Here is a 20,746-nt window from a genome sequence, read left to right on the forward strand (position 1 = left end):
GTAACAAAAAAAGCAGAAAAGTGTGAAAAAATCTTTAAGTGTTGGGGTGTAAAAGTGTTATAAAAGTACTAAGGGTCCTCCTCCTCTTTCTTCAGCTCTGTAATCATTAGAGAAGAGGTGTGAGGTGTGTAAGGGTTATCTCCTAAACCCGTGAAAAGAAGAAAATCTTTGTAAGAAGGTGGTTAGTTTTCGCCTATTGAACGAAGACCATTAGTGGACACTGGTAACCTCGACGAAGGAGGAATCTGAAGTGGACATAGGTCACAACGATCGAACCACTATAAATCCGGTGTGTTCTTTCCTTCTTGCTTTCTTTCATTACTTATCTGCACTCTACAGCTTATATTCACTCTAAGTCATTACTTTTATTACTTTCTGATACGGGTTTTGACGAAATGATTTTGTCGAATGAAACTTTACAAATCAACGTAACTTTTATCGTTGTACTAATTCACCCCCCCCCCCTTTTAGTGTCATATTGATCCTAATAAATTTTCTTTCTAATGGGAGAAGATCAACTACTCTTACAATTCTTTTTCTCCTTTTCATAGATTTAGGAGATAACCTTTACAACCCACTCTCTTTTAGACTTTACTCCTCCCATATGAACCTTCTAACTCTAGGAGTAAGAGACTAACTAATGTTAGAGAGATTACAACATTTTTTTTCTCAAGTATATTTTTTCCCTTTTCTACTCAATTTCATACTCCTTCAAGCAAGAATAGTTGGGATATTTATAGACCCCAAATGATTTCAAAAATAGAGCCAAAAAAATCTCATCCTAGGTTTCCCGAGTTCTAGCGGTACCACCACCTATGTGTTGAATCTTGGATTTTGACGATGAAATCAATTGATGGGTTAATTGATCTAATCCATATTATTAAATTAAGTGTGCATGATTAACTACGATAGTTTAAAGACATAAAGCAAGTCCACTAGAGTCAAGTTTTATGGGTGTTCGAGAGTCCACCGAGAGTCCGAAGATTCATCGGAAGTACTACCGGACCCAACCGAGAAGAAATCGGGGACTTGCCGAAGTTTTCGGAAGTCCACCAGAGAGATCGTCGGAGGTTCGCAGAGATCATTGAGAAGATTCGGCTACTTGCCAAAGACTCGCTGAACTCGCCACAAGACTGGGAGCCTGCTGGGAGTCCGCTGGAAGAAATCCGAGGATGTATCGGAAGTCCGTCGGAAGTTCATCAAAAAGCTCGCCAGAAGGAAACTCGACGTTGCCGATTAAAAACTTGCTTAGGATTATGTCTTAATTTCATAATTTATATTTAATTAGGGTTAGGATTAAGGATTAATCCTATAACCTGGTTAGGGGCCAACTAGGCCCTAATATAGACTAGTTTGGGCCAAATTAGGAGCCCAACCAATGACCCGAAAGGTCGGGCAGTGGTACTGCTAGACTGGGCGGTGGCACCGCTCAGCACCCGGTTGGACTGGGTGGTGGCACTGCCAGTACACTATCAGTGTCAGACATTGACAGGCGGTGGCACCACCACTAACAAGCGGTGGCACCGCCAACACCGGGAAACCCAAAAGCAATTCAAATTTGGAGCCCAAATTTGAATACTCTTGGGGCCTATAAATACCCCTCAATTCTTAACAGAGAACACAACCTTTGAGAAGTTAGAGATTGAGATAAAGCCTTAGCAAAGTCTTTAGCAAGTCTTGTTTTCAATAGCTTAAGTGTTCACCTCCTTCTTTCTCTTTGAAAATCTGTAAGAGTATGAACCACTTGTAAAAGGTTATAAGAGGGGTATTTGTCCTTCCCATTCAAAGTGATTTGCTAGTGGAAGTTGGGAGCCTCATCGAAGAAGGCTTCGCAAGTGGATGTAGGTTATTTGACTGAACCACTTTAAATTGGTATGTTCCTTGAATGTGTGAGTATTTGCCTTTCTGAAACCGTTATTTACATAGCAGCAAGCTTTTAGTTTTCATCTCCTTACTTTACTTGAGCTACTTTTACCAAGTCATTCTTTGTCGAATCAAAATCTCTACGCATTTACGAAATCATTTTCAAACTTACAAGTTTTAATCCGCTGCACTAATTTACCCTCCCCCCCTCTTAGTGCCGCTCCGATCCTAACAATTTGTATCAAAGCTAGGCTCACTCTCATATTTGGTTTAATACCTAAGAGAGATGGCTTACTCCGGCATGCATGAGAGTCATTCCATTACACGTCTGCCTATGTTTAATGGGTCGGATTACACGTATTGAAAAACTTGAATGAGGATCTGCCTCATTTCCATGGATTTCAAGCTTTGGACTATTATCGAAAATGGATTTCAAAAATCTTCTCTTCCGATGAGCAAATGGGATGAATCGGAGAAGAAGGTTTTTGCTTTAAACGCAAAGGCTATGAATGCCTTGTTTTATGCATTGGACAAGAATGAATTTAATCACGTTTTAATTTGTGATTCGGCTTTTGATATTTGGAGAATTCTTGAGGTCACTCATGAAGGCACTAGCCGAGTGAAAGAATCCAAAATCAATATTCTTGTGCACTCTTACAAACTTTTCCGAATGAAACTGAGTCCATCGGAGACATATACACCCATTTTACGGATGTCATAAATGGACTCAAAGCTCTTGGTAAAAGTTTTTCTAACTTTGAACCAATAACTAAAATTTTAAAATCCCTTCCAAAGAGTTGGGATCCAAAAGTTACGGTCATTCAAGAGGCCAAGGACCTTAAAATATTTCCTCTTGAAGAACTTATTGGGTCTCTAATGACCTACGAAATGACGTGTCATACTCATGAAGAGCTCGAGAACCCCCTTCCAAAGAACAGGAAGGATATGACGCTTATATCACAAAAAGACCACTTGAAAGGAACATCAAGTGATAAGGACAGTGACGATGACATTGCACTTTTAACTTAAAAATTTTAAAAATTTATAAGAAAGAATAAATTTAAAAATAACACTAAAAATAAACTTGAACATAAAAAGGACAAAGTAATATGCTACGAATGCAAGAAGCTGGGGCACTTCAAAAATAAATCCCCCCAAGCCTAGAAGAAGCAACCGAAGAAGAAGAAAGCATTAAAAGTGACTTGGGACGATTCAAGTGATTCCAAAAGTGAAGAAACTAGTAACAAAGATGAGGGAAACTTCGTGCTAATGGCTTTAGGAGAAGAGGTATGTGATTTAATTAATAAAGATTTATCTTTTGATGAACTTTCTATCACTTTTCATGAATTATTTGATGAGTATAGAACTATTAGTAAGAAGATTAATCTATTAAAGAAAGAGCATGTCTTACTACAAAATAAACTTGATAGTCTTTAAACTCCTCCATGCTCTAAATGTGAACACTTAGAAGCAATAAAAAATAAAAATTTATTACTTAAAGAGACCTTAAACAAGTTTAAGGCTGGTAGCAAGGGATTGGACATGATCCTTGCAAACAAGGGTCACGTCGCAAATAGAAGTGGAATTAGTTTTGTGAGAGGATCTCACCAAAATCCTACCACTTTCATTAAAGGACCCACATTACATGTTTTACCTCGTTTGAAATATAACTTTTGTTGTAAATCCAGATATGTTGCTTACATATGTCCATTTAGGAAAATTAGTCCACATGAGTTGATATGGGTTCCTAAAGGAACTATAAATAGTTCAATGATGAATAACAAAATTTGTAGATCAATTTTTGAGGCACTTAAAATCAAATGGGTACCTAAAAACCATCCTCTTTTGTAGATCAACCCATAAGCTAGGAGCAAGAGATGGTATCTTGATAGTGGATGCTCAAGACACATGACTGGAGATCCATCTCATTTCTCTATGCTCACTAGCAAAGAAGAAGGATACGCCACCTTCGAAGACAACAACAAAGGCAAAATTATTGGCAAGGGAACCATAGGTAACAAATTAAAATTTTTAATTGATAATGTATTACTAGTTGATGGATTAAAATACAATCTCTTAAGTATTAGTCAATTATGCGATAAAGGTTATATCGTTAGATTTGAATCTAATATGTGCATTATTGAAAAACCAAACAATAACATGTCAATAATTGCTTTAAAACAAAATAATGTCTATATCATCAACCTTGACGAACTGAGTAATGAAATGTGGTTCTCCGCTTTAAATGATGATGCTTGGCTTTAGCATAGGAGATTAGGCTATGCAAGTATAAAACTAATAGCTAAGATCTCCTCTAGAGAGTTAGTACGAGGGATTTCCAATATGAAGTTTGTTAAGAACAAAGTATGTGATGCGTGCCAACTAGATAAACAAATAAAATTTAGTTTCAAACTAAAAAATCAAATTAGCACTACTAGACCATTACAATTGATCCATTTGGACTTATTTGGACCAATTGACACAACGAGTCTAGGAGGAAGCAAATATACCTTCGTAATTGTTGATGATTATAGTAGATACACTTGGACCTATTTCTTGGCATTATCTCCAAAGTTTCTCTAAATTTTGTAAACTTACTCAAAATGAAAAAGGCTTCATGATTTCATCAAATTCAGAGTGATCACGGTGGCGAATTTCAAAACCGTGACTTTCAAAGTTTTTGTGAATCCAATGTATATAATCATAACTTCTCCACTCCGAGAAAACCTCAACAAAATGGGGTAGTTGAAAGAAAAAATAGAAATTGATAAGAAATGGCAAGAATCATGTTAAATGAACATAGTCTACCTAAGTATTTTTGGGCCGAAGCCGTTAATACAACTTGCTATGTCATGAATAGGGTTCTAATAAGACAATCTCTATCAAAAACTCCCTATGAATTATAGAATAATAAAAAATCAAATGTTTCTTATTTTAAAATTTTCAATTGCAAATGCTTTATTTTGAATGAAAAGGATGCCTTAGAAAAATTTGATGCTAAATCTGATGAAGACATCTTTCTTAGTTACTCTTCCGTTTCTAAGGTTTTTCATGTTTTTACCAAAAGAACCTTAGTTATAAAAGAGTTTATTCATGTAGTTTTTAATGAAAATTTTGAGTTAAAGAAAAATAATTTTGATTATGATCTTGGTTTTGATAATTTGAATTTAAATTAACCCCCTCCTCAAAATAGCAACTTAGATGTATCTTCTTCCGAAATTTCCTTACTCAAGGAATGGAAGTATGTAGATGCTCATCCAAAGGAGCTAATTATAGGAGTTACATCAAAAGGGGTTCAAACTCATTCTTCCTTCAAGAATTTTTGTGCTAACGCCGCCTTCCTATCTCAAATTAAACATAAATGCATTGACGAAGCCTTAAAAGATGATTCATGGGTTATTGCAATGCAAGAGGAATTGAATCAATTTGAGAGGAATAAGGTATAGAAGCTTGTTCCTAGACCTAGTGATCATTTAGTCATTGGTACTAAATGGGTCTTTAGAAACAAGCAAGATGAATGCGGTATCATGGTTAGAAACAAGGCTAAACTAGTGGCCAAAGGTTTCAACCAAGAAGAAGGTATCGACTACGAAGAGGCCATCGCTCCTATGGCAAGATTAGAAGTCATTAAGATGCTCCTTGTCTATGCTAGTAGTAATGATTTTAAACTATTTCAAATGGATGTCAAAAGTGCTTTCTTGAATGGTTTTATTTCCGAAGGAGTGTATGTTGAGCAACCTCCCGGATTTGAAAATTCTCTTCTTCCTAATCATGTATTTAAATTGATTAAGGCTCTCTATGGCTTAAAACAAGCTCCTAGAGCTTGGTATGAAAGGTTTAGTTCCTTTCTTATTTTAAATAATTTTACAAAAGGTAAGGTTGATACTACATTGTTTATCAAATATTTTAAAAATAATTTTTTTATTGTTCAAATTTATGTTGATGATATTATTTTTGGTTCTTCGGATGAATCACTATGTGAATCATTTGCCAAATGTATGAGTCATGAATTTGAAATGAGCCTAATGGGTGAATTAACCTTCTTTTTAGGATTACAAATTAAACAAAATAATGATGGTATATTTCTTAATCAATCGAAATATATATATTAGAATTGTTAAAACGATTTAACATGGATTGTTCAAAAGTGATAAACACCCCAATGAGTACTTCCACTAAGCTAGATATGGATGAAAATGGTGAAAACCTTGATAAAAAAATGTATAAAGAAATGATAGGTAGTCTACTTTACCTCACCGTGACTAGACCAAATATCATATTTAGTGTAGGACTTTGCGCTAGGTTTCAATCTAATCCTAAATTATCTCATCTTAAAAGTGTTAAAAGAATTTTTAGATATCTTAAAGGAACTCCCAATTTAGGATTGTGGTATCCGAAATCTGATAAATTCGATTTAATAGCTTATGCATATGCTGATTTTGGCGGATGCAAGATAGATATAAAAAGTACATTCGGAACATGCCAATTTTTAGGACATGCACTTGTTTCTTGGACTTCCAAGAAATAAAATTCAGCTGCACTATCTACGGCGGAAGCCGAATACATTGCTGCAAGTGCATATTGTGCATAAGTTGTTTGGATGAAGACTACATTGGAAGACTATAGAATTTACTTGAAGAACATTCCCATAAAATGTGATAATACAAGTGTCATTTGTCTTACCAAAATCCAATTCAACACTCTAGAACTAAGCATATCGACATTAAGCATTATTTTATACATGATCATGTCCTTAACAATAATATCATTCTAGAGTTTATTAACATAAAGTATCAATTAGCAGATATTTTTATAAAATCTTTAAATGAAGACCAATTTGACATTATTAGAAGGGAACTAGGCATGTTAAATTGTCCTTAAGCTTGATTGTATGTATTTTCCTAAGTTTTTCATCCTCTTTCCGGTTTTCATGGATTTGACTTCTTCCTTTACTTATTGCCTTTTAACTCTAAATTTCTTCATCACATCATGACTAGCATGCTACTTCCCAAACAATTTCATCGTGATGAAATTAGTCAAACAGAGCTAAGCACTATATATTGGATAATGACCGGCCAACATAATTATTTTGGATACCTAATCCAGTAACATATGCAGGACATAATAGCTAAAGATGCAATGTTACCATATGAGGGGTTAGTCACTCGATTAATACTTGCCCATAATATTTGTGTCTTACCCGATAAAGAAATAATTCAAGTTGATCGATTTACCACTATCAATAGAAACCTGCTCAAAAGACTTAGGTGCACTTTTAGTAATGGTATTTAGGTTAGGCAACCTAGAAGAACTGATCCAGTTCCCCCACTAGTAGAATACCCCGAAACACTAATTTTTAGGGAAAATGAATCTCCTCCTCCTAGTCCCTTTGGTGCAGCACCTTCAGAATCAGCTCCTGCTTCATCTTCTGAAGATCTCATTATGGCAGAATTACATCAGATCAAATCACAATAAGAGCAACTCAAATCACAGTAAGACCAAATTCAATTACAATAAGCTGAAATTTTAAGGGAACTATGACAAATGAATCAAAAGATATATATCATGTATAAGAACTATGGATTTTCTCCTAATGATTAATCGATATGCCATCTTATTCTGCTACCTTGACATGCGATCCTTGTATGGTTAATCTTAATGCAAAGTTAAAGCTTTGCCATTTTGTCAACTCCTTTTTGTATGAATGCTGAATTTTTCTAATAACATGAATTTTGTATGATCGATCTTTATGTTGAACTCCTTTTCTAATGATTTTATGATCACAAATTGTACACTTCAAGTCTCATCTCCTTTTTGTTGATGATAAAGGGGGAGAAGAATGAGCAAAAGATTGATGACTTGTGCTAATGTGATAGCATGACTTATATGAATTGCAAAAACTAATATGTTGTGTAATGCAAATATCTTATATGCATCAATAGCATGACTTATATGAATTGCAAAAGCTTGTGTAATGCAAATGTCTTATATGCATCGATAGCATGACTTATATGAATTGCAAAAGCTTGTGTAATGCAAATGTCTTATATGCATCGCAAATGTGATAGCATGACTTATATGAATTGCAAAAGCTAATATGTTGTGTAATGCAAATGTCTTATATGTATCGTAAAACTTTTTAAGAATATCGCAATATGAAAGTTTTTAGATTAGTTATCGTTTCATCTCATGATCATATAAAATCATGTCTTACATTTATATCATGAGATTTATGTTGATAGTTCATATCTCTTGTCCAAATGATAATTGCTTTTTATCATTTAACTTGAAAATAATTTTCATAACTTGAAATTATGAGAAATACAAAGTTTCGTATTTGCTCATGCTTATAGAAAATAACGATAAGTTCAACGGATAGAACTTATTGGTTTAGGCTTGAATTCAAAGAGATTGAATTCAAGAGTTTTTATCTTCTCATTATATGGCATGTAGATAGGGGGAGTTATATTTAACTCCATCATTAATTGATTGTCATCATCAAAAAGGGGGAGATTGTTGAATCTTGGATTTTGATGATAAAATCAATTGATAGGTTAATTGATCTAATCCATATTATTGAGTTAAGTGTGCAGGATTAACTACGATAGCTTGAAAAAATAAAGCAAGTCTACCGGAGTCAAGTTTGATGGGTGTTCGAGAGTCCGCCGAGAGTCTGAAGATTCGTTGGAAATGCTGTTGGAACCAACCGAGAAGAAATCGAGGACTTGCCAAAGTTTTCGGAAGTCCGCCAGAGAGATCGTCAAAGGTTCATGGAGATCACCAAGAAGGTTCGGCTACTTGCTAAAGACTCACTAAACTCACTATAAGACCAGGAGCCTGCTGGGAGTCCGTCGGAAGAAATCCGAGGGTGTATCGGAAGTCCGCCGGAAGTTCGTCGAAAAGCTCACCGGAAGAAAACTCGACATTGTCAGTTAAAAACTTGCTTAGGATTATATCTTAATTTCATAGTTTGTATGTAATTAGGGTTAGGATTAAGGGTTAATCCTATAACCTGGTTAGGGGCCAACTAGGCCCTAAGATAGACTGGTTTAGGCCAAATTAGGAGCCGAACTAGTGACCCGTAAGGTCAAGCGGTGGCACCGTCGGACTGGGCGGTGGCACCGCCCAGAACCCGAAAGATCGGGTGGTGGTACCGTCGGACTAGGCAGTGCCACCACCCAGAACCCGAGAATTCTGACGGTGGCACCGCCAGTACATTGTCAGTGTAAGACACTGACAAGCGGTGGCATCGCCAGCACCGAAAAACCCAAAAGCAATTCAAATTTGGAGCTTAAATTTGAATCCTCTTGGGACCTATAAATACCCCTTAATTCTCAGTAGAGAACACAACCTTTGAGAAGTTAGAGATTGAGATAAAGCCTTAGCAAAGTCTTTAGCAAGTCTTATTTTCAATAGCTTAAGTGTTCACCTCCCTCTTTCCCTTTGAAAATATGTAAGAGTATAAACCACTTGTAAAAGGTTGTAAGAGGGGTATTTGTCTTTCTCCTTCAAAGCGATTTACTAGTGAAAGTTGAGAGCCTCATCAAAGAAGGCTTCGCAAGTGGATGTAGGTCATTTGACCAAACCACTTTAAATTGGTGTGTTCCTTGAATGTGTGAGTGTTTACCTTTTTGAAACCGTTATTTACAGTAAGCTTTTGGTTTTCATCTCCTTACTTTACTCGAGCTACTTTTACCAAGTCATTCTTTTCGAATCGAAATCTCTATGCATTTACGAAATCATTTTCAAACTTACAAGTTTTAATTTGCTACACTAATTCACCCCCCCCCCTCTTAGTGTCGCTCTGATCCTAACACTATGTTGGGAGGTACCAGCACTGACACTAGACGATACCATCGCTTGACAGTCTGAAAAAATATGTTCTTGATTTTTTCAGCTCATAAGTAATTCTTACTAACCTTCGGTGACCGAATGAGCTTTCCACTTGACCCAAAACAGTCTCAATCAGGCCCAATAGGCCCTTAATTGAGTTGGTATGGTTACACTCGAAACCAACTTAATTAAATCAACTAATTATAAGGTTAGAATTTTATGCTATCCGGTATGTCATTGGTTCATCTAGCATTTCGTCCGATCCTTTGGCGCATCGTCCTCTCCTTTGGCGTATTGCCCAATCGGCATGTTGACCTCTCGTAACTTACGATCTCCTTAGTGCAATGTTCGGTCCTTCGACCGATGCTCAAACTCACGACACGAAGTCTTTCTATCGGCACATTGATTGATCCTCCAGCTCGGCGTCCAATTTTCTAACATGTTTCACTCCGACCCAACATCTGATTCCTCTTGCTTTAATCAATTTGTCTTTTCTGATTGAAGTTAGTCTTACACAACACAAAACATAAATTAGATCATAAATTCATTAATTGATTTTATCGTCAAAATCCGAGATTCAACAATATATATATCATAAAAAATAATAAATAATTTTGAAATCTTGAAATGATAAATAATAGATATATTTCTCAAAATCTAGAAATTCTATACTTATCACACAAAAATCCGAAAACAAAAAAAAATGTCTCGCATTATATGTGTTGATGTCTATTCAAGAAATCTCCATCCCCATATAATCATGAAATCCTTCCATATAATTTTGGAATGAGAGAACGGCGATTTTCCTTTTAAAAATCTTTTTTGAGCTTTTCATAAAAGGTGCTTGTTCTTTTGGTTTTTCATAAACATAAACGTTGCATCTTAATTCAAATGGTATTCAAATTGCCCTAAGAAAGTTGATTATATTATTCCCATTCATTATAGTGTTTTGATCACCACAATAAAAAGATTATTTTAAAAATATTTTAATGATATAAATGGACTCAATATATCAATCTAATCAACTTCAAGCCTGAGAATTTAGTACCGTAATGGCGTATGAACAATAACAACTAAAAAGATACAATATGATGATAATTATAGTATTTTTCTAGTAACTTTAAAATATTTATTTTTAATAGTTTTATAATATTTTTAATACCACAATTAAAATACTATAATGTTATTAGAAAACACTATAAGTGAGTCAAATGGAGTCAAAACACATCAGAAATCATATAATATATCATAGTAGGATCTAAATAGGTAATTATAATAATTTAAAAATAATATCACCCAAATATAAATAAAAATTAACTTATTTTAATATTTTAATAATCATAATAAAAACACTACAAATCCTACTTAAAAACATCGTATATGATCTAAATCGACTCATAATCTTAATTAAACTAACTACAAACTTAAAAATATGGTATCGTAATGGTCTACGAGTAATGACAAATAATAGATATAATATGATGTCATTTATAGTATTTTTTTAATAATTTTTTATTTTTAATATCTTAATAAAAATATTATTAAAATATACTATAGATGAGCTAAATAAAAGCACCGTATTGGTTTAAAACTAATGAAAAAAATTAATAGAAAGAATTGATAAAGGGTATTTTAGATTTTTTTAAATTAGAGGACATTGTCCAGGAAAACTAAAAGAAGGGCACCTTTTGAAAAAAAAACTTTAAAAAAAAACTTTTGTAGAAAAATCGTCCGTCAAAAAAAATTAAAAAGAAATTAGAGAAGAGTGGTCAAAGAGAGGAGATTGAATCTTTCATTTGATGATGGCCTCAGCAGTTTCTTGTGCTTTGTGTTTATCCTGAATTAATAAGACCACCCCCCAGGCGTTGACCGACGCAAATATGACCAACTAGGAGCCAGCTGCTAAGAGTTGACTTTTACCAAGTCAGTGCAGAGAATGCTGCGCTCATCTGGCAACTCTTCCGATTGCTTCTTTCCAACAACTAAACAAGATTATATCCATTTGCAAAGAGGCAGTTGGTACAAGTTATTGGGTGACAGGGAAGAATTGTTCATAGCGGGGTCCTCCACCCAACCACCCATTCAACGATAACAAATAGATGAAACACCCCTGGAACCATTCAAACAGCACGCGCAGCTTCCTTGTTCAAACCCCGAGAAATGGCAACGAGTCCAATCCCCATTACCTCATTCTTGCATGGTGCTTAGGGAATCAAATCGATCTTATTTCACATGATAGAATGGCTTCCAAGACAAGTCCAACCTTCCTTCCATCTTCATCAATTGTTCCTCAGCTACTAAGGCGTGGAAAAGAGAGGAGAATTATTGCGGGTTATGGTTGTTGGATCTGACATAACCGAGGCCTTGTGATATCGAGGGTGATCGATCACTCGCCGGTGACTTCGCTGGCCTTCCGACATGGGCACCGTCTCCGGCCTTTTGCTCGTGTTCATGATCCTTACAGGTCATCTTCGTCTTGGTTCCTGCGACACCGATCCCCAGGATGGTAAGTTCTCGTGCTGCTGCAGCATCTTCTCTGGTCGTATGAACTCTCAGAATGGATTGCAGAAAACATTCCTCTTTGATTTCTTATGTTGATGAGAAAGAAATGTGCAGCTGCCGCTCTGCGATCCATGCTGAGTGATTGGAAGGATGCTCCACCAACGTGGGGGCAGTCGAGTGATCCCTGTGGTTCGCCATGGGAAGGAGTTTTCTGCGACGCCTCCAGGGTGACCTCACTGTGAGTTTGCTGCAAACCTGACCTCCTTGTCGAGATCTCCCTTCCATATGCTTAAGCTGTGGTCATTGCAGGAGACTGTCCACGATGGGAATCAAAGGTACATTAAGCAGCGACATAAGCCAACTCACGGAGTTGCAATCCTTGTACGTTGTCTTCTCCTAAACCAAATTCTGATTAAACCTGTGATTGCAAATGACGTTGCAACATTTTCAGTAGTATGCATAAATCTCACTTAATAGCACATCTATTTGCAGGGATCTGTCGTACAACGGAGATCTCGGTGGGCTACTCACTCCAAATATTGGGAACCTGAAGAAGCTCACCACTTTGTAAGCACGGAACGGACTCCCAAATACTGAAAACCGATTCCTATTAGTTTGACACGTAATGAATTGGCTGATACTTGTGTTGTTCCACTTACCAGGATCTTGGCTGGCTGTAGCTTCAATGGCAAAATCCCAGAGGAATTAGGCAACTTGAAACTGCTCTCCTTCTTGTAAGCGTTCCCTTTTTGTTTTACACAATTCCATCGTTGTTCTTCGAATGTCATAATTGGCTATCAATCAAACTCGCCAGGGCTCTGAATTCAAACAAGTTCAGCGGCAGGATTCCAGCTTCACTGGGTCTCCTCTCTAATCTGTATTGGCTAGATCTGGCAGACAACCAGTTGATTGGATCTCTCCCTATCTCGGTCAACGCGACACCGGGCCTGGACCGGCTCCTCAACACCAAGCACTTGTAAGTAATGGCTCAATCTACTTCCATCGAAGAGAAGGATTAATCTGGTTGTGCGTTGCAACTGGGTTGACCAGAACATGATGAATAAATGATACGAGTTACTGTTCCGGTTGATTCGCAGTCACTTCAACAAGAACCAGTTATCAGGAGAAATTCCAGAACAACTCTTCAGCTCCGAGATGACACTGATACACATGTAAGTTTGGATTTTGAGTCTTTTGTACTGATCGCCTCCCATTAGTTTCAAAGGACTGCAATCGTGATCTCTGGCAGACTCTTCGACTCGAATAAATTTACTGGTCCGATTCCATCCTCGGTACAACTGGTGAAAACGCTCGAGGTTCTGTAAGTGACGTGGACTGATGATGTTTTCTTTGCCTTTCTTTATCGACCGCTTGAAGGGTTGGAATCTTTTGATCTCACGTGCTGTGCTATCTTCTTCTTCCAACAGTCGGCTTGACAATAATGCTTTGGGAGGTCCTGTTCCATCCGACATTAACAATCTCACAAGCATCAATGAACTGTAAGTGATGATATCATTGGCGGCGAATCCATCACGGGCTGCTGACACACTCGCTGTTTCCTTTTCTTGCAGGAACTTGGCAAACAATCAATTAACTGGATCGCTGCCGAATCTGACAGGAATGAACAACCTCAATTATGTGTAAGCAACCATTGTGTAGCTCTGCTACCGACCAACATAAACTTCCTCGACTTATCCCTTGCTTGATGTGTGGTACAGTGACTTGAGCAACAACTCCTTCAGTCCTTCAGAAGCTCCGGGGTGGTTCACCACAGTAGAATCTCTCACCACCTTGTGAGTCTCCTTACCACATTCTGCGCTTTTGCTTGGAATTAAGTCAAGGGAGCTGAGACATCATTGTTGGTCCATTTGCAGAGTCATAGAATCTGGAGGGCTTTTTGGCCAAATTCCGCAAGGTTTATTCAGCTTGCCTCAATTGCAGCAAGTGTGAGTTCATTAACAAGTTCCAATCGAATCCTATAAGGAACATTTCTTCTAGCATTCCCCTCGTATAGAAATCTCATCAGCTCATACATTCAACAGGTTGCTTGATAATAATAGATTCAATGGTACACTGAACATGGGCAGCATCATCAGTCCACAACTACAGCTAGTAAATTTCAGGAACAATTCCATCGATGAGGTCGTGCTAACATCCAGTTTCACCAAAACTCTAATGTGAGTTCATCTCGAAAAGTTCTTTCGTATTCTTCACGGACTCATACGCAAGCATGATTTCATGTTTCTCTTTTGTTGCTCGACAACTGCAGACTGTATGGAAATCCTCTGTGCAGTTCTTCCGCCGAAAACACCAAAAGTTATTGCCTCCTGCAGCAACAAGCAGAAACGCCGTACTCCACCAGTTTAGCCAATTGCGGTGGTTCTACATCATGCTCCTCGGAGCAGAAACTTAACCCTCGGAGCTGTTCCTGTGCCTATCCATATCAAGGATTGATGGTTTTCAGAGCACCCTCCTTCCGAGATCTGACGAATGCCACCTTGTTCCAAGAGCTGGAGACGAGTCTGCGGACTAAACTTGGACTTGCTCCAAGTTCCGTATACATTTCCGACCTCTTCCTCAACAGTGATAACTACATTCAACTCAACCTGGCGCTGTTCCCTTCGAGTGGAATGTACTTCAACCGGTCAGAGATCCAAAGAATTGGGTTTTATCTGAGCAACCAAACCTACAAACCTCCTGACATTTTTGGACCATATTATTTCCTAGCATTCCCGTACACCTTCTCAGGTATCAATCCACACTTCCTCCGACTTCGAACCTGAACGCTGCCTTGTTGTGGATTAAATTTGCTGAAGTAACTTAATATTCACAGGTGGGAAGAGTGGAAAGACGACAATAAGTACAGGCGCTATTGCTGGAATAGCCGCCGGCTGCATCATACTTGTTATTGGACTTGTTTGTGTTGGGATCTATGCCTATCTACAAAAGCAAAAGGCTAAAAGAGCTATTGAACAGAGCAGGCCTTTCGGTAATTTTCCTTTCCCAGCAGGAGATTGTGAACAAGATGTTAGGTAAGTAATAGTGTTGGATGGCACCATAGATGACGTTTCCTCGACTTTGCAGCTTCATGGGGAGCCGGTGGTAAAGACGATGGTAGCGCACCGCAACTCAAAGGAGCAAGATGGTTTCCTTTCGACGAGATCAAGAAATGCACCAACAATTTCTCAGACGCCAATGAAATCGGTTCTGGGGGCTATGGAAAGGTACATCAATCAACAACTACATCAATGGTTCTCTAAAGAAAACTTTCTGCCTGAATTCATTCGAGAAAAGATTGAACCAAGGAGAAAGCAATGAACTTTGTGACTTCTTTTCCAGGTCTACAGAGGAATTCTTTCGAGTGGGCAGATGGTTGCAATCAAGAGGGCGCAGCAAGGATCCATGCAAGGAGCGCTAGAATTCAAGACAGAGATCGAACTGCTCTCTAGGGTTCACCACAAAAATCTGGTAGACCTTGTAGGTTTTTGTTTCGAACAAGGGGAACAGATGCTGGTATACGAATACATTCCCAATGGAACATTAAGGGAGAACTTGACAGGTCTGCAACACGGCCACTTCTCAAAGGAACCTGATCCAATCATCTACCATTAATAACCTGGCCTTCCTTTTCTCTCGTAATCTGCAGGGAGAAGTGGCAGACAGTTGGATTGGAAGAAGAGACTACGAATCGCACTGGGCTCAGCCAGAGGATTAGCTTATCTTCATGAGTTAGCTGATCCACCCATAATTCACAGAGATGTCAAGTCCACCAATATCCTTGTGGATGAAAGTTTGAATGCAAAGGTTGCAGATTTTGGCCTGTCAAAACTAGTATCGGACAGCGGAAAGGGACATGTTTCCACCCAAGTTAAAGGAACGTTGGTGAGAGTCCGTCTCTGAACTATTTCCCATGCATTCACCAAACTTTTGCATCTCTCAGCTCAGCTAATGCATCGCTTGGTTCAACTATTGCAGGGTTACCTGGATCCAGAGTACTACATGACTCAGCAGCTGTCGGAGAAGAGTGATGTGTACAGCTTTGGTGTGGTCATGCTTGAGCTGATCACAGCCAGGCAACCAATAGAGAAGGGCAAATACATCGTCCGCGAAATTAGGAATGCGGTCGACAACTACGACGAAGAGTACTACGGCCTCAGGGAGATGATGGATCCTGCTATACGAGACGTGGGAAACCTCACAGGGCTTCGGAGGTTTGTTCGGTTGGCGATACGTTGCGTGGAGGAATCAGCTGCCGACCGGCCGACGATGAATGAGGTGGTGAAGGAAATCGAGACAATACTGCAGAGTAATGGATTGAACACGCAGCCGAGCTCCGCATCCTCGTCGGCCACAGAATTTGGGAAAGCGATGGGAGCTCCTCGTCATCCCTATCATGACAACATGAAAAGTAGAAACGAGGAGAGCAGCAGCGCGTTTGAGTACAGCGGGGCGTACTCAGCGAGGATTGAACCCAAGTAGTGGGAATTTGGCATTCTTTTGTTTTGGTTTCGTCATACATTTTGTGCATTAATTTGTTGGGTGCAAGCGCGCGAAACCAGGCAGTGCAGTGCAGTGCAGTGCTGTATGTATGTATGTAACTTCAATTCAGGAGGACCAAAATTTCACAATAATACTTGATTGATTTGCATTCAGAATTATGGCAGTATTGATGCAAACAATTTGTTAGTGAATACATATTTAGTCAAGGAATTTATTGCCAGTGTTTTTCTCTTCTGTTCTTCCTCGTTGGAAGCAAACTGAAGGGAGTTCTCAACAGAAAGAATTAATTTCAGAAGATTGCGAAACAAAATTAAGACAAAAAGGGAGTTCGAAAGAAACAATGCAGAAGAGAAAAGGTGAAGAGAGGGAGTAAACGAAGAAAGAAAAAGAAATACCGAATGTTCACGTTCTACTAAACCATTTGTAGAAGTCGAATTGTTACCATTTGGATGAATCCCCAAAAACTCACTTCTCGTCCATAATACAGAGCTAGCTTTCTTTTCTTTTTGGGTTTTTCTTAGTTATATATTCTATATAAATTTCATATCCATCATAACAATTGATATTAAAGTTTCTTGGGATGTAATTACTCTGAAAATTTTAGCAACATGTTGAGTCAGAAATACCATAGAATCTCAAACTCATAAGTATAACTTCAATAACAAAATATAATACTAATGAAACAACACCAATTATTTCATCATGAAAATTCCGTACACAGTGATTATGATAAAAGAGCATAAATTAAATTTGTATTGAAATTTTGTGTAATAAATACTCTGAAATAATATAAATCATTTGATAAGCTTACAAATTCTTATGAAATTCATGTTCAAGGAATAAGATACAATGGTTATGTGTCAATCTCATGTAATTTAGCTCGTATACACATATAATCATTATCTATGTAACATGCTCATTCAATATATGAATAAAGGAAAGAAACAAACACAACACGGTGCATAACAATAGATGTACCAACGGATGAGACCCCCCGACCCCACTCCCTTTGCCCCTCTTCCAAATCGGCCTTCCTCGTCATCCTATGCTCCTCTAGCACAAAGAGATCCCCCACCATCTGGTGTGTTGTCTAAAGCACTCCCCACCCATCGCTCTTCATGGATCGAAACTAGGTTCCTCTCACCCAAAGCAGGTTGCTGTCTCGATTGCCTCCGACTCGATTGTACTTCCGTAAGGCTCGATCGACTCTCTTCCCCACATCTCGTCCTCTGTGGAGCCGTCCAACCCAACTTTGTGGGGTGGCCTCTTCCAGAGAGCTCATGGGGTGGGTGCCTGGCGCCCAGATCCCACTCTAGAGACCAAACTATAGAGAATTTAGTCTCAATCCTCCCTATTCCTCAAGCTTGACCTTGCGGAACTATCCCTTAACCAAAAATCGATGAGAAACTCCCCCTCCATAGTAAGTTTCTAGGCAAAATCCCTCCTTTAGATTTTCTACGAACTTCTCTCCGTAAGCTCTAGGGCTTACCCTCTTAATTTCTGATAGTCGACCTTGCAAATGGTTTCTTTTTTTTTGTTCGCTTCAATTTGGAAACAAAAATACTCCATGTCTTGTTTGGTAGACTTTGGTTTATCAAAGGACGAGCCTCGACTCTAATCCCTTGAAAGCCTACTTTTCAACCTCTCTTAGAAAAAAATAAAAATAATCTCTACCTAAATTCAGTTCCTTGGCCTTCCTCTATAAATGCTTTAGCCCCAACATTCTCTATCTAATAGCTTCCAAAATAAGACAATTCCTCAAGATAGATGAAAGTCACCCTCTCACATACGAGAGGTAAATTTGTGACGGTTTGCATCCTTTTTGACTTGTCTCGTCCCCTTCCTTAAGGTCTTTGGATCAAGGAGGGCCCGTCTCAGTTTTTCCAATTGGTGGCATTTGAAAACTTGCTAAACATTTGCTTCAAATGTGGCCAGGTCAGTCACAAAACTAGCTTTTGTTCTTCCTCTGCCCATCCCCAACCTACTCTGACCACCTCTGCTTCGCCTACTAGGGTTTTAGACCCATCCTCCAGTGAGAACGATGACCTGGCCTACATGTCGCGGGGTCAAAATCGATAGCCTGTTTTAGCCCAGTAGGTCACCTCAACTCAACACCAGTCGGATCCAATATGCGACGCTTCCAACACAGTTTCGCGCCCTTTTGGTACAGGAGCTGTTCACGGAAGCTATCTTCTCTCTTCAATTTTTTTTTTTATTGGTTTCCCTCGTGAGGGGGAATATTAAATTCTAAAATTTAATGATAAATTTAATAGATAAATTTGATAAATTAATATATTTTTAAGATAAATATGAGATATTTGATTATAGACTTAGACCATCAAAGACAGATGTCCCATATATCAGATGTTGTACCTAAAAAATGTAATGATAAAAATTAAACATCAAGTCAAGGATTAATCCATATGTTAGAGAATGAACTTCGTGCTAAAGTGTTAGGATATTATATTGAAAGAATCAAATATCATATTAAATGATTGAATGTGGCAAAGTTGATATGTCTTAGGATAGAGCGATATGTCGGACAAAGTGATGAAAAATTGGATGATACGACGAAATAGTGGACAACATGTCAAAAACTTCGAAAATGTACTAGATGAGTTGTTTTTTTTTATAAGTACTAGATGAGTTGTTGATTTATCAAGGTCTTGATCAAGGTCATGTTAAATTAGTTTGAGTTGGTATTAAGTCGAAATAAAGATAACTTATCATAAAAGCTATTGGGCTTAAAGTTGGTCCAAACTAGACCTATTAGATGACCAAACTAGTGGCATAAACTAGTTTGGGCCGATGGTAAGGCTAGGCCTAAGTGATGGTACTATATGATATTGAAAAATCTAGGACATCGTTACATACACAGCGGAAAAATAAAAAATAAAATTATAGATTTTCTATAGAAAAAGATTTTATCGTTGTGCGAAGATTGGTATGCAAAAATCACAAAATCAAAAAATTACATGTATATGAAAGATGTGTTACCTAAGTAAATTGCATATCTTTGAAATCATATAGATCTGTGGGAGAGGATAAAGGAGATCAACTGTCTTCTTCTTTAGTAGTGATCCATAAATTATTGCATAATCCTCTTTTTTCATGTGCACCATGCGATCAAGAAGGGGTCGGCCCTTCTTGCTATCCACACGCCCCAAACAGGGGTTGTTAGCTGAGGAGGAGAGGGAGCGAGGAGTATAGAAGGTAGCAGCCAAAATGAGTTTAGCCTATGGCCATTCAGTTCCCTCTTATTTATAGAGGTCCCCCTATCAACCTAATCATAATGGATCCTGCCCTATTAGATACTAGATCTCCATCTAACTACCTAAGCCTCTTGAATTAGTAGATCTCTACCCAATAATCTCTCATTGGCTCTTATTAGTGCTAGTCATAGATGCCTTATAAGCTAATCATGTGAGTGATGACATTTGTGATATGATACAGACTCTTTTTGCTAATTATTATTATGATATTTTCTATATATATATATATATATATATATATATATATATATATATATATATATATATATATATATATATATATATATATATATATATATTGTGATGTACATGGATCTATGCAATGAGAATCAGATCGTGATGAGATCACGATAATGAGACTGATTCGCCTTTAAAAATAAATCCTAAATAATTCTGATCATATGTTACTCGAGAGCGACATCGATATAACCATATATACTATTGTACTATATACCTATTCATATGATGGAGTGTTAGGATCAAGTTAGAACTAAGAATGGGGTGATATGGATAAATCACGTCGGTTTGAAAAATATTCTTGTATGATTAAAACCGATCTTGGAAAAATAACTTGAAATCTTGTTCGCATATGTAGTGAAAGCAATAGAAGCAATAGACAAGTAAGTGTTGAATCTCAGATTTTGATGATGAAACAAATTGATAAGTGTTTATGAATTGATCTACGTTTTGAGTGATGCAGGATGCTTCGATCAGGATGAGACAATTAAAACAGGAAGAATCATGTTGGGCTAGTGGAACATGTCAGAAGATTGGAC

At 37.7% G+C, this 20,746-nt stretch overlaps 1 protein-coding gene across 1 annotated transcript; it reads left to right on the top strand.

Annotated features, from left to right (window-relative positions):
* The first annotated feature begins 11,813 nt into the window (after positions 1–11,813).
* Positions 11,814–16,891, top strand: LOC135587641 (leucine-rich repeat receptor protein kinase HPCA1-like). Its single transcript, XM_065079269.1, has 19 exons — positions 11,814–12,202; positions 12,313–12,436; positions 12,508–12,579; positions 12,691–12,765; positions 12,861–12,932; positions 13,013–13,174; positions 13,296–13,370; positions 13,448–13,519; positions 13,626–13,697; positions 13,770–13,838; positions 13,917–13,991; positions 14,073–14,144; positions 14,241–14,375; positions 14,468–14,946; positions 15,032–15,187; positions 15,283–15,422; positions 15,538–15,757; positions 15,845–16,080; positions 16,174–16,891. Exons 1-19 carry the CDS (start codon positions 12,115–12,117, stop codon positions 16,675–16,677), a joined length of 2,898 nt encoding a protein of 965 aa, XP_064935341.1. The 5' UTR covers positions 11,814–12,114; the 3' UTR covers positions 16,678–16,891.
* The last annotated feature ends 3,855 nt before the right edge of the window (positions 16,892–20,746 follow it).

This window comes from Musa acuminata, chromosome BXJ1-8, assembly GCF_036884655.1.
Source record: "Musa acuminata AAA Group cultivar baxijiao chromosome BXJ1-8, Cavendish_Baxijiao_AAA, whole genome shotgun sequence".
Taxonomy (NCBI): domain Eukaryota; kingdom Viridiplantae; phylum Streptophyta; class Magnoliopsida; order Zingiberales; family Musaceae; genus Musa; species Musa acuminata.

What these genes read in the sequence shown, in the direction of transcription:
- LOC135587641 (XM_065079269.1), top strand. Translation starts at nt 12,115, where the DNA reads ATGGGCACCGTCTCCGGCCTTTTGCTCGTGTTCATGATCCTTACAGGT. An exon ending in CTCACGGAGTTGCAATCCTT is followed by an intron (nt 12,580 to 12,690) that starts GTACGTTGTCTT and finishes ATCTATTTGCAG; the next exon opens with GGATCTGTCGTACAACGGAG. An exon ending in CTGAAGAAGCTCACCACTTT is followed by an intron (nt 12,766 to 12,860) that starts GTAAGCACGGAA and finishes TCCACTTACCAG; the next exon opens with GATCTTGGCTGGCTGTAGCT.